The sequence below is a fragment of the Pyrgilauda ruficollis genome, unplaced genomic scaffold, assembly GCF_017590135.1.
Source record: "Pyrgilauda ruficollis isolate IOZ18807 unplaced genomic scaffold, ASM1759013v1 scaffold16, whole genome shotgun sequence".
Taxonomy (NCBI): Eukaryota; Metazoa; Chordata; class Aves; order Passeriformes; family Passeridae; genus Pyrgilauda; species Pyrgilauda ruficollis.
Window position 1 is genome coordinate 12,469,027 of NW_024514764.1, and position 13,640 is coordinate 12,482,666.

General features: G+C 61.1%; 1 protein-coding gene across 1 annotated transcript; it reads left to right on the forward strand.

The window, feature by feature from the left end:
* Positions 1–1,600: 1,600 nt before the first annotated feature.
* Positions 1,601–10,478, forward strand: UBALD1 (UBA like domain containing 1). Its single transcript, XM_041462460.1, has 3 exons — positions 1,601–1,894; positions 8,253–8,312; positions 9,346–10,478. Exons 1-3 carry the CDS (start codon positions 1,787–1,789, stop codon positions 9,664–9,666), a joined length of 489 nt encoding a protein of 162 aa, XP_041318394.1. The 5' UTR covers positions 1,601–1,786; the 3' UTR covers positions 9,667–10,478.
* Positions 10,479–13,640: the final 3,162 nt, after the last annotated feature.

Consider the following 13,640-nt stretch of genomic DNA (forward strand, 5'->3'; position numbering starts at 1 on the left):
AGGGTTTATTACCCAGTGCTTTGTCTCTGCTGTTCCCACTGCCACTCGTTGTTTGTCAGGTACATGTAGAACAACAAGGTTCAGGAGCCCAAGAGACAACACACGGAGTTACAGCTCACCAGGAGTGGTGAGCCCATGAACTTTGCCTCCCTAAACACTGCCCAGCTCTACAGGGCTTACAACCCTTCCCGAAAGCCCTGCCAGGCCAGGCCCAACCCTTTTCCCTCCAAACACCAAACTGCAAGGTTTCTAAACATGCCTGGCTCTTTCTGTTTAAAGTAATCATTCAGGAGATTGGTTTTTCCTGCTGCATTTACACCTTGGTGGCTACAAATCTCCCTGTGCCACCTCTCTCTGGGGGTTGTCTTGATGTTTTAAGAAATGAGCAGTCACCTCTTGATATGTCCCACCACCACATACAGCTGTGCCTTCACTTGTATTTAGGCAGTGAGATACACAGAATGAGAAGGAAAACCCCTTGGCCCTGAAATTCTCCAAGGCTTGGAGAGGCTGAATGATTGTGTAACTCCAGAACGGTTACTAAAGAACATGTGGAAAACGATGACTAGCTTTGGACAATACCAGAGCAATTCCTGTCCACGCAGTGGAGGCTGCAAACCCCACTAATCAAGGTATTACCTGCCTGAGCTTCAGCCATTTAATCCTCAAGGCTCAGAAACACCAGCAAAATGCCAGCCAGGGTCAGAGGTGTTAGTAAACAATCCACTCATGGCCAGGCTAAACCTCTCCAAACTGCAGGAAACAGCCCAGAACCTCCGCTCAGGAAAGGTGGAGGCAGCTGGAGCCGGCAGCTCCCTTCATCTTTTCCCTGGTGCTATTAGCCCCGGGCACTGAACCGCGGGTCTGTGCCTGCTTACCCTTAGCAACACCACAGTCCGCTCTGCCGGGCCCTGCAGCGCCGGCCCGGCCGCGGGCTTTCATCCGCCGTGGCACTGCCGCGCTCCCAAAGGAGCCTTGCACCGCGCCGGGAGCCCCCGGCACCTTCCAGAACCTTCCCTCGCCTCCGCCTCTCCTTCAGCTCCCGTCAGCCGCCTCAGCGATGCACGGACACGCTGCGGCTGAGGGAAAAACGGCACCAGGAGGGGTGGGCAACGCGCCCACACTTTATTAGCGCTGATGGAGGGCGCGGGGGCCAAGGGGCTGCTGCTCCACCGCCTCTCGGGCCGCGGAGCTGTACGGCAGCTAAGAGCCAAGCGGTCTCCACCAAACCCCCGCAGGCTGCAGGAGGGTAATGACAGGGTCTGCGGGGGTTCGCGGTGCCTAAGGGCGGCAGTGGCGGCACCGCTCCCCCCGGCCCGGCCGGGCCCGGCGCTCCCTCACGTCAACAGGAAACCGCACGCGGCCGACTGTAAACACCGCCCGCGCCCACGTGACCGTGTGGCCCCGCCCCGCGCGCGGCCCGCCCCCGCCGCCCTCCCATTGGGGGCCGCGCCGTTGTTGACCATATACGGTCAGGTACTACCAAGCCGCGGGCGGCGGTTGGTCGGCCCCGCGCGTCACTCAACGAGCGCCGAGTGCTCCGCAAACAAAGCGGGGCCTACTGGGAGTTGTGGTCCGAGCGGGGGCAGGGCGGCGGGACGGTGTCGTGAGCGGGAACTACAAGTCCCAGGGGCGCCGCGCGGGCCGGGCAGCGCCGCCCCGCCCCGGGCGGCCGTGGGCGGGGCTGGGCGGGCGCCGTGAGTCAGTGCCCGGTAAACATTGGCGTGAGCCGCCGGCCCCGCCGTGCTGGCGGCGCCCTGAGGGCGGCGGGGTCCGGGCCGGGGCCATGGACGAGCTCAAGCACCAGGTGATGATCAACCAGTTCGTGCTGGCGGCCGGATGCGCCGCCGACCAGGCCAAGCAGCTGCTGCAGGCGGCCCACTGGCAGTTCGAGGTGAGGCCGCCGCCCCGGTACCGGCCCCGGGCGGGTCCCCGCGTGGGGGCATCGCGGGGGGTTCGGGCAGCGTGGGTCGGTGCCCGGCCCTGCGGACACGCCGCTGCCCCCCCGCCTGGCGGCGGGCTGCGCCGCCGACCAGGCCAAGCAGCTGCTGCAGGCGGCGCACTGGCAGTTCGAGGTACGGGACGGGCCGCCGGCGGCACGGATCGGGATAACCCGCACGCGAACCGGGACGCCCCGGGTCGCGATCCGCCGCCCGCCTGCCCGCAGAGCCGCGGGGCGGAAGGCGGTGGGGGTGGGGGCAGGCCTGCGCGGCCCCGGCCCACCGACAGGCGGGGCCGGGTTTTGGGGGGTCCTGCCCGCCCCCCCGGCACCCACACCGGGGCGGGGGGCGATTCGGCCCCGGGCTCCGCCGGGTCTATTTATACCCGGGCCGTAACCCGAGCTGCGGCCCGGCGGGCCGGCCCCTCCCCCGCGCTCCGCTCTGGGGGTGCCGCCGAGGGAGGCGGGGGTGCGGACACGGGCCGGGGGTGTCCCCTCGCGTGGGGACCCCCGGGGCCAGGAGGGGACACGATGTGCGCCGGGCCGGGTGGAGGACAGCCCCGAGGCCTGGCGGGGTGGGGGCACCCCTGGGTGGTGCCCCCCGGGGCGGTCGGAGAGGGTGGGAGCGAGCGGGGGGCTGCGGGGTGAGCTTTGGGGGGGCCCGTGTTGTCCCTCCCCCTTTGTCTCGGGTGGGCTGGAGCTGACAGCTTGTCCCCACAGACAGCCCTCAGCGCCTTCTTCCAGGAGACCAACATTCCCAGCAGCCACCACCCCCCCCAGATGGTAAGTGGGACCCCGGCCCCTCCCTCACCCCTGCACCACCACACGCGCGGCGGCGGGGCGCGGGCCGGGCCCCCGGCGGTGCCCGAGGGAGCGTGGGCGCCACGCGGGGCGGGGGATCGGCAGGCCACGTTGCGCGGGGGGTGCGCAGAGAGGGGCTCGCAGCCTGCCGGGGCCCCACGCCGGACCGCGGCCGGGCCGGGGCCGCCGAATCCGCCGAACCCTCTTGCTGTTCCCCCCCGCCCCCGCCCCAGCCCTCCCGCGTGGCCGTGGGCTGGAAAACCCCAGCGCAGCCTTTCCCACGGCCCTGCCCCGGGGAGTTTGAGTTCTCGGGCAGCCGTGGGAGAGGAGCTTTTGTAGGTCAAAGCTTTTCTGGCTCCAGACGCCTTTTTCTCTCGCTCGCGGGCGGGATACTCCGTGACATTGACAGGGGTTAACGCCGCGCGTGGGGCGGGGGGCGCCGGGGCAGCTCCCCGGTGCCTTTCAGGGTGCTCGGCTCCTGCGGAGATCCCCGGACCTGTGCAGGGAGCAAAGAGCACTGCAGTTGCCGTCGCCAATAAATTGCTTTCTAAAAAGGATTTTTCCTTCTCTTCTGCAGCTCCCTAGGTTGGAGCTGATGGATTTGACGCTAATGGCACCTCGGTAATTGAGATGTCTGTGCTGTGCTGCGGGAGCAGCTCTGAGTCAGGCTGGGGAGCAGGAGGCTCCGTTTGTTCCTCTCCGTGGCTGGAGCACCTCTCCTCCCAGCCGGGGGGCGCGGGCGCTGCTGCCCGGGCTGTCCCGGGCTTGTTCCGTAACGGAGCAGCGGCCGGGTGGAGCCGGCACGGAAACCCTCCATCGCCGTGCGGCCACAGCATTCCCACATGCTCTGTCACAGGCCGGGAAGCATCCCAAAGCAAGCTGCGGAGCGCGGGGTGGGCTTGCAGGGATGGCGGAGGAGCGGGCCAGCGATCCCCACCGCCGTGCCCGGTGAACGGGAGCACTGCTGGCGTGGGATGTGTTGCATGTGTAACGTGCTGCGGCGTTTGTTTACTAACACAGCCTGACAGTGGCCCTCTGGGACAGGCGGGATCCTCTTCCACCACCTCCGTGCGTGTCGCAAAAGAGCCGGGGAGGGATGACAGAAGTTTTAACGTGTCTTTCAAAAGGCTTTTTTGCAGAACTTTGCCACCGTTTGGCGAGTTGCACAAGTACAAACAGCCGTCTCCTGCCGGCTGGGCACTCACATGACTCAGAGGAAGCTGGGCTGTAAACAAACGCTGCTGTTACCATGTTCCCACTCACTTTTGGTGCAACGGTCAGATAATTCCCTTTGCAAAATGGCCGCTGGGCACGGCTCCTTCTGGGAGCCACGCTGGGGAGGGATCACCTCCCGACCACTCCAGCCTGCTCTCACCTCTTTTCTGGGATACTCCCCAGGCTTTTGTTATTCCAGTGCAGCACCGGTTTGCTGGCTGGTCTGCATCTGCATTGAGCATAAATCGGGGGAGTTCAGGCAAGTTCAGTACGAGGGAAGGCAGCATAAATTAACCATCTCCTTGGAGCCAGAGTGCTCCTCCAGGGGCACGCGTGAATGCGATCAGCCAGCTTGTACCTGAGCGTTCTGCTCCTGCCTGTAAGGCCACCGCGGGGAGAGAGAGGTGTTCTGCACTGGGGAGCCAGGCTAGCTCTGTGGCCCAGTGACACACAGCAGGAGCTGGCTTGTCCCAGCTCTGTGCCTCTGTCCTGGCCAGGGCACTCCTGGCATCTATTTGCCCTGTCCAGAACCTTTCCTTTGTGGGCAAGTGTCCCACTTGCTGCCTGTGACAGCCCCTGGGGTGTTTGTCACCAGCAGGAGCGAGAGGGAGGCTGCTGTGAAACATGGACAGCTTTGGGGTGCTGGTGTTTTCGGACCACTTCCCTGGGCTTGGGCTGCTTTCCAGGCTGGCTGCTCAGGGGCCATTGTGTGTTGGAAGATGAAGTGAGGGCTGCAGAGCGGATTTGCTCTGTGTGTGTCTTTCCAGCCCTGGTAGACCCGGAGTTTTTCCGGGGCGGAAGGAACATGATCCAGGACAGTGAGCAGGGTCGGAGGTCAGGAAAACATTTGGGATACAGTCACCTTTGGCTGTAGTGTGAGCTGATCAGAGTCTGTCCCATCCTCGGGGTTGATTAACGAGCCATTTTTTTTTCATCCTATCTATCCCTGGGGAGCAGGGCAGTTCATGGGTAGGGTGTGGATTGCCTCTCCCCCTCGCTGTGACTCCTCTCCTGTTTCCTAGGGACCCTGGGCAGGCTTTCTCCTCTTGCGCCCAGTTTAATTTGCAGCTCTCGCAGCTCTGTGGGCCCTTCCATGCCTCCAGGGATGGCTGCTGTGGGTGCCAGCTGGAATGGCACTGCCAGCCCAGCCCTCCAGCAGCTGGAGCAGTGCCATGGCCGATCCCAGGGGGAGGTTTACAGGCCCAAGAAAGCAACTTGGAGTGTCTCTGGGTGAAGGCTGGCCCTCAGCCTCCAGGGCCTGGCTTTTTGGGAGAAGCCAGGGAGAGCAGCTCCTCTGTGGCTGGAACCCAGCAGGTTACCAGGCAGACATTTCAGAGTTTGCTGTCTCACATGGGGCTGGGCAGTGGATCAGGCTCCTTCATCTGTAGGAAGATATTATTTAGCTTTATGTGCTCATTGCCCTTGGGGCTGTTTGGGAAGGATAAGAAGAAACTGCTTCTAAAAAAACCCACCCGTTCCTTCCTTTTCCTGGTGCTAAGAGCCTCTGTTCAGTGTAGGGAGGTTGTGTGTGGGGAACAAGAGGAGGAGCAGGTGTCTGGCTTTGCTCGCTGTGTCCATGGCTGGATTTCATTTCCTCTTATGTATTTACATTTCATGAAGCCCCTGCTGCTGGGTGCCCCGTGCAGGCAGGGCTCATACCTCCAGCCACCCTCTGACTGAGTCACCACAGGTGCATCTTGGCACCCTGGCAGAGTCCCTGTGTGATCCCTCTCCTGTGAAGCTCCTGGTTTTGCATCCTGGGAGGGAGCACAGTGGCCTGGTCACCTGCTGAGTGTGGCCAGGCCATGGCTGTGGGGCTGCCCTGCTCCCATGCACACCAGGGTGACACAGGGCAGTGGGGCCTTGGCTCCAGGCTCTGAGCTGAGTTGGGCTCGGGCTCCTGCTCCAGCAGAGGAGCCTTAATTGGCTTTGCTGTTGCACCAGTCACGGTGGCACTTGTGACGCTGTCTGGAGACCAGGTGGCATCAGTAGCTTCGGCTACGTGTATGTCCCTGGCCTCTGTGGCACCAAGGGGAGTGTGGGGCCCTCACTTGCGGGGCTGGGGCTCTGCAGGTCCCTTGGGAGGGGACTGGGGGTCATGGGCCTTGTGCTGGGCACAGGAGCTGTTTCTGCTGCGCTTGGAAAGGGGCAGGTGGAGGGGAAGAGACACTGTGTTAGGCAGAGGGGCCTGCAGTGGCAGAGTGCTGCCTCTGCCCAGTCGCAGCTTTCATCCCAGCGCTGGCAGGGGTTGGTGGGCAGCTCAGGGGGACAGCAGGGACCTTCTCTGCCCCTGTCTGCCAGTGGCACAGTCCCAGATATGAAGCCGCTTGGAAAACAGGAGCACAGAGCAGATTTAATCAGCTTATGGTATCTGGCTGTGCCCACACCTCTGCCTGTGTTTCCCGTTTGGTGTTACCCCCTCTCTTATCACGATCTGTCAGCGATAAGGCCTCTGGGTGTTGACGTCCGACCTCACCCAGGACAAAGGGTAGCGTGGCGGGGGGTGTCACTGCCGCAGAAGTCTCTGTGTCGGACATTTCCTTGATTCAGAGCCATGTGCTCTGTCCAGAGCTCTCTGCAGGGCCACAGACCCTGTTCCATTCCTGCTGCATTGCCATCTCAGGGATCTGGTGGGTCCTGCCTGCAGGAGCTGAGGGCTCTGAGCCCGCAGCGTGGCCGGGTGCAGAGTTCAGGTGCTGTGTTATTAAATGCAGCTGTTGCAGGGAAGAGCCTTGCCAGCCCAGCTATTGCACACTCCCCCCATGGTCTGGGAGCTGCCAGACTCTGCAGCAGGAATTGCTTCCCCCACCCAGGTCTGGATCATTGTTTGCAGACATTGCTCTGGCTGCCACCTGGTCGTACCAATAGTTTTCTGCTATTTAGTAAGGAAACCATAAACCTCTTTGCCTTCCCAGGGTCTGCCAGCCTGGGTGTTTGGGGCAAAATCAGTTTTCCCATTGGATCAGTGAGCTGAACTGACTTGCTGTCATTCATCCTGGCCCTGGGAATGACACAGGAGCCTGTGGACGCTGGGATGAGGAGCATGGGTGGTGGCAGGACTGTGACTGCTGCAGTTGGACAGGGTTTGGTACAACCTCCCTGTGCTTTTTCCAGGCTTTTCTGCCTTTTTTTTCCCCAGTAGCTTGGGTAACCCCAATCTCTGGATCTCAGAAAGCGAGCAGAGTCTCAGGCAGAGTCGCAACACCCAGCCACAGTCCCGGACCTCACACCTCAGAGTGGAGACCTGAAGGCCCTGGGGAGAGGCCTAAAGGGGGTTTTCCTTCAACCAGAATTAAATCCAAACCAGTTCTCCATCAAGTCTCATCTACAACTGAATCAAAACCTTGGTTTCTAGCCCTGGCTCAGTTGAAGCCTGGCACAGAACAGGAGTCACCATCATGGAATCACAGAATGTTTTGGGTTGGAAGGGACCTTGAACCAAGGTCACCCCCCTGCCATGGGCAGAGACACCTTCCACTATCCCAGGTTGCTCAAGCCCCATCTGACCTGGCCTTGGACACTTCATGGATGGGGCAGCCACAGATTCTCTGGGCAACCTGTGCCAGGGCCTCACCACCCTCTAAGAAAAGAACACCATTCCCTCATCAGCTCAGTGCTGTGCACCCCCAAACCTCTTGCTGCCTCTGCTCCTCCCAGACCTGGGCTGGGTGTCTGCCCTCCTGACCATCTTCTTCCCCTGGCCTTCCCTACCTGCAACCCTTCTTGTCCTCTCACATGCCTGTGGCATGTGACATATTTACCAGACTATTGCTGGTTTTAACTGGAAGCTACAAAACAATGTCAGTCCCCATCATGCTCTGTCTGCAACTGAATTGGAAATGTTCCGGCATATGGGGTGGGTACCTGCTGCAGCCCCTGCTCTGGGGATCTCCTGGTGGGAATATGGGGACTGTGATCATGCCCTGTTGAAGACATGCCTTTAACTGGATCCTGTCAATCCTGGGGTTGGATTTGGTTTCCTTTGTTTCCCAGCACACGGTGGTTTGCAGAGTGTCATTGTGAGTTGTGAAACACCTGCTGGGTTCTGCCCCAGCAGTAGCTTCTTCTGGCAAGGATGGTGGTCCCAAATACAAATGATGACCACCTGCCCTGGTGTGAGCAGATGGCAGGCGCAGGTCCCAGTTTGGGAACAGGGAGCAGCTGTGCCCTCAAGGCCCCCCAGGGCCTGTTTTGGATCATCTTTGGGGTCTAGTAGTGTGCAGGGTTGAGGTGGGTGCCCAGTTTGGGTGCTGGTAGTAACATCATCTTTCCCTTTTTTTTTTTCCATTCCTTTCAGACTGCTCTCAGTGCTTTTTTCCAAGAAACAAACATCCCCTACAGCCACCACCATCAGATGGTAAGTGCTTTCCCAGCTCCCCAGCGCTCTCCCAGGGCAGAGCACCAGCTGGCGGGTGCTTCAGGCTGGTGCTCGTGTCCAGCTCACCGCTTCACAGCTCCAGGAGTGCAGGCAGGGAGGTCTGGCTGGGCAGTGCCAGAGCTGCCTGCCAAGGAAGGTTTTCCTGGAGAGCAGCTGGTGGCATAGCCTGCCCTATGCAGTGCGACAGCAGAGCCCTGCAGATGGTTTGGGGCTGCTCTTCCAAAAGGGATAGAGGGAGGGAGGGAGGGAGGAAGGACGTTTTGGGCATAGCCAGTGGTCCACACCAGCCCAGCATGGCAGAGAGAGCCTGGAGGAGCCTGAAGCTCTGACCTGTGTAAACACACAGATACATGGTGCTTCCCATCCTGCAGCAGCACACACACAGGTCCTTGTGCACTTGCTGGAGTGAGCAATTCCCGGAGCATTGCCAGAGCGTGGCTCTGGTGCGGCGTGCAGAGCGTCTGGAGGTGTGTAAACACCCACACGTGGGTGCTGCCTGCCTCTGCTCTCTTCCAGCTGTCCCCAGACTCAGTCCCTTAGCTTCCATGCCCCAGCAGCCCATAATCTGCTTGGGCAGATGTGTCTTAAGGATTTACTGGCTGCTGTGGCCTTGTTTGACTCTCCGGAACAATTGGGGATTTGGAGCACGCAAAGCAAGTGCCCAGCAGGGCTGGAGCATGCCCAGTGTCCTGGGGGATGGGAGCTGAGCCTGAGCCTTGTGCCCGCAGAGCCAGAAAGCTGCAGGCCCAGGGTGGCACCACTGAGTTGTGGAGCAGAGGGGGTCCCTGACTTGGCTGGGCATGGGGGGTCCTGGGTGGGCCCTCTGCCAGGAGCTCTTACCACAGCATGAGCCTTCAGACCCTTAAATGGAGCTCCTCATGGGCTGCGCAGTCAGCAGAGCGCTGGTCTGGGGGCTTCATTTGCCACGGCAGGGGGCAGAGGAGTGTTGTGCCACGCCCTGGTGGGAGGCAGAAGGTGGGGACTCCTCTGACCCCGTGTCTCCTTCCCACAGATGTGCACTCCTGCCAACACGCCGGCCACGCCGCCCAACTTCCCCGACGCCCTCACCATGTTCTCCCGCCTCAAGGCTTCCGAAAGCTTCAACAGCAGTAGCCCCGTGGCCTCCATGGCGACTTCCCCGCCGCCCCCGGCCCCGCCGCTGCCCCAGCACGGGGCCTTCAACCCCGCCTGGCCCACGGCCTCGCCGCCCGGGCAGCAGCAGAGCATGTGGACTCCGGCCGCGCCGGCGCAGCCCGCGGGCTGGCCAGCCGCCGTCTCCCAGCAGGCCAGCGCAGAACAGAAGGCCAACGTGACCATGGAGGCAGAGAGATGAGGCCGCGGCGGAGAGCGGACGCGGCGGGGACCCCTGCGTATAAATATATATATATTTTTTCTCCCCCCCCTCCCCAAAGAGGAGAGGAACTCCGCTGCCAGGGCGTCTGGCAGCCGCCGAGACACATGAGCAAATAGCTGCCTTGCATGGGTTTGGTTTGAAGTAGTTTTTACTTGTTCTCGAGCTGAATGGAGCTCCCCAGAGACAGCGGGAGGCTGCGTGGGACCGGTGCTGGCCTCTGCCTGGGACCCTGATGCTGCCAGACTCTTGGGGAGGGAGCACCCCCTCCTCTCCTGGGACACCGGAGTTTGCATGCCAGTGACATTTATGGAGGAGGTCCCTTCCTCAGGGTCCCCTGGGCCGTCCCACCAGGCAGAGTGGGTTGTCCCTAAGTGTTTTCCCCTATCCCTTGGCCCCGATCAACTGGGTGGGGGGCAGACACCCCTTGAGGCTTGTTTTTTTGTTAGGGGTGGAGAGAGCAAGGGCTGTTCCTGCACCACCACAGCCTCCACCCCACACACACCATCGTCGCTGGTGAGCAGGGCTGGGGGACACCAGCCCTCGGGGAGGCGTCTGGCCCCTCACCCAGCCCCGGGTGGGGAGCAGGGGGTGAGCACTGGTGGTCCGGCTGGGCCAGCACACCCTACCCTCCAACCTCCCAGGATGGGGTTTGCCCCAGGGCTGTTTTGCATGACACAGTGTAACCCTAGAGACTGGGATCGTTTTTAACCCCTCTGTTCTTTTCTCCCGGCGGCTGGAAGTCTCTCCGGATGCGCCGCAGCCGCTTGCAATACACGCTCTTCTGCTTTGAACCCCGTGTCTTTGCTTCGTTTGCAGCAGTGGCAGGACGCAGACAAAGCTGCCCTGTGCCTGGAGTGTTTCAGGATCCCCTTTTCTGTGATTCAGTGCATCCCAGGAGGGCTGGCTGCATCTCCAGCTGCTCCAAACACCCTGTTCCAGCCATGCAGTGACTGCCAGCTGCTTTTGGCCAGGTGCATCCAGGGCTCAGCCCCAGAAGCCCGGCTCTGCCACATCAGCTGCGGTGTGAGACCCCAGCAGGCAGGGCTGTGCTGAGTCCTCAGGATCCCTTGTGACATCCACAGGTTCTGGGTGTTTTGCTGTGACCTGGCTCCTGTCCCCTCTTCCAGGTCCTTTGGAGGTTGCTGTCCTTGCCAGACCCTTTCCCAGCAAGGCTGTGCCCCTGCACTCCCCAGTCAATAATTAATTTCAGTCTCTTATTTGTGTTGCTAAAATAAACAATGTAGGAGGGATGGTTTCACCGGGAGTGCCTCTTGGACAGCCTGGGCAGGGCCTGGGAGCAAGGGCTGGAGCTGGGGCTGGCCCTTCTGAGCTTCCCTGCATGGAGTTGTGCTGGAGCTGCCACCCTCAGTCCTGCCCCACTGAGATGAAGTGGGTCAAGCTGGTGAGCCCTGGAGTGAGCTGTGGTGGGCACATCCAGGCCAATCTGGAGTCTTGCTGGGAGTGGGGATGGTCTGTGAGGTGGGAGGCTGCAGCACAGAGCCACCCAGGGCACACAGAAGGGATTTGTCCCCAGCCTTGAAGAGAGACAACTGCCTGAGAAACACAGGTGAAGCCACAGGGAGGCCTGGGTGGTGAGGAGGGGAATGTGCTTATGACCGTCCAGGGCCACCAGGAGCCACAGGATTGGAAAATGATGTGCCAGAGCACAGACCTGGTGATCTGACTGGTCAGAGAGCTGATGGGGATGTGGCACAGCCCATAAGTGCCAGACTTGCTGCCCTGTGTGTCCCCAGGAGCTCAGGGACTGTGCTGAGGAGGCAACAGAAGAAGGAGCATCTCTGGCCTGTGGTGTTACCCCACTGCAATGAGTGGGTGCCAGGGCAGTGTGACCCCAACTCCACCAGTCTCCCAAGGCCAGGCAGCACAGCCTTGGTGCATGTCCCCCTCCCCAGCCCCCCATGCCATTTCACAGCCCCATGGCCAGCCTGGACACCTGTGAGTTTGACACCAGTCGCCCAGGAGCCTGGCTTTGTCACCTGCACCTGCAATGCACAAGGACAAACAGCCAAACAGCCTTGTGTGGGGCAAACAGCCTCAGCAGCTCCCCGGGGAGTGCTCAGCAGCAGCACTGCCCACGTGGCAGGGGACACTCAGGACAGGCACCTGTGTGAGTACTGGGGAATGCAGCTCATCCCTGTGGTGTGCCAGGAGCAGAGCTGGGGGGATCTTCATTGCTGAAGGGGGAGAAGCAGAAACAGTACAGGGGGACAGCCATCCCCTGCAGACCCCTGCCCTGCCACCGCCCCAGTGCCGATGCTTGTTCACAACACCCAAGCCCTGCTCCATCAGCCCCTTGTTCATCTCTGGGTGCTTCACCATCCCACCATCCCCTGACCTCCCCTCATCCTCCTTGGAGCCACTCACCATTGTTTATCCCCAGCTCCACCAGCATGGCATGGCAATAAAATCCTGGCACACTGAGCTGCTTTTGAGTGGGGATGTGTCAGGTCTGGGCAATCCTGTGCCCAGCCTGGTTCAGGCACCAGCCATGGCACAAGTGGCTCCTGAGCTGTGCCCAGAGACTGTCCCTGCCTTGGTGTCACCCCACAGCTGCTGTGCAGCTTCCTGCAGCCTCATGCACTGCTCCTGCAGCTGGCCCAGCACCTCCCTGCCTAAGCCCAACCTCTGGGGAGAAGATGTGGCCTTGGGTGAACCTGGGTGGCTGCAGAACCTGGGCAAGGGAGGGAGGTGTGTTTGTGGTAGCCCAGAGAGTGGCTAGTGAGAGCATCCTGAGAGATGCCCCAATGTGTTCCTGGCGAGTGGGATGTGGGGTTGCAGCCCCCAGGCCTTTGAGCTTGTTCAAAGCTCAAACCTCCTGAGACCATGGGCAGTTGGGCACCTTCTACATCCTGCAGCTGCTTTATTCTCACCAGCACCTTCTGCAGATGGACAGTCGTGTCCTCCAAGTCTCTGAGCTGGCTGAAAACAGACACCAAAGTTTGCTCTGGGCAGCTTCAGCTCCTGCAGGCCCCCAGCAAAGCAACATCCCAAACCTGGGTGGGTTTATAGTGGAGACCCCCTGGCACTGCTGCCAGGCCCTGGGCATGGCCAGCACTGGGGTGCCAGAGAGGACAGTGACCACATCCCCCCCAGCCATGTCAGTGCATGAGGCAGAAGGACAAGGGGGCTGCAGTGGCCTGTGGACTCAGATGGGCTGAGTGTGGCTTTGCCGTTCACCTGGCAAAAGTCTGGTGGCACAACCTGGCACAGTGGCCTGGTGTGACAGAGCTGTCGGTGCCTGCGGAGCTCTCATGTGGCTGACAGATCCCTATGGCCTCCTGCTGCTCCAGCCGTCAGCCCAGCCTGTGGGGCCTTGTGGGCCGGCACTGCAAGGCCTCAGGACTGAGCTCCCAGCCAGAGCTTCTGAAACCAAACAGCCCCTGAGGTTCTGGGGGGAGAGAAGAGCCCCAGCCATGCTGGAGCCAAGGGGCATTGCCAGCAAAGGAGCCTGGCACTGAGAGTCTGCAGCGCCTCAGCAGGGAGCACCTCACAGAGAGAGCTCTGGTACAGCTCCTGAGACAGCTCCACTGTGAGCAGGAGAGAAATCAGCCCTTCCACCCTGCTCCAGGAGGGAGAGCCTGGGCAGCCCCTGGATGGGGCAGGAGACTCCAAACCTTGACACCACCCCCAGTGCCTTCCCATCCGCAGCACTGTGGGTCTCCCCCACAGCTGAAATCAAAATTTTAGAGGGTAAAGTCCTGCACTGCAGGAGGGACAAGAGCAGTGGAGGTGGCCAGGACACTGGGATACCAGGGGTGGGTGGCTGCTCCAGTGGCTGTGAGGGTGACATGGACCCAGGCAGGTCACTGCAGCCAGAGCAACCTTTTAGGAGGCTTCAGTGCATTTTCCATAAGGATTTGTGAAAGATTGTCACCTCAGTCACCCCAGGCACCTGTGCAGGTCATGGGGAGAGACCATGCAGGTCTCTGGGG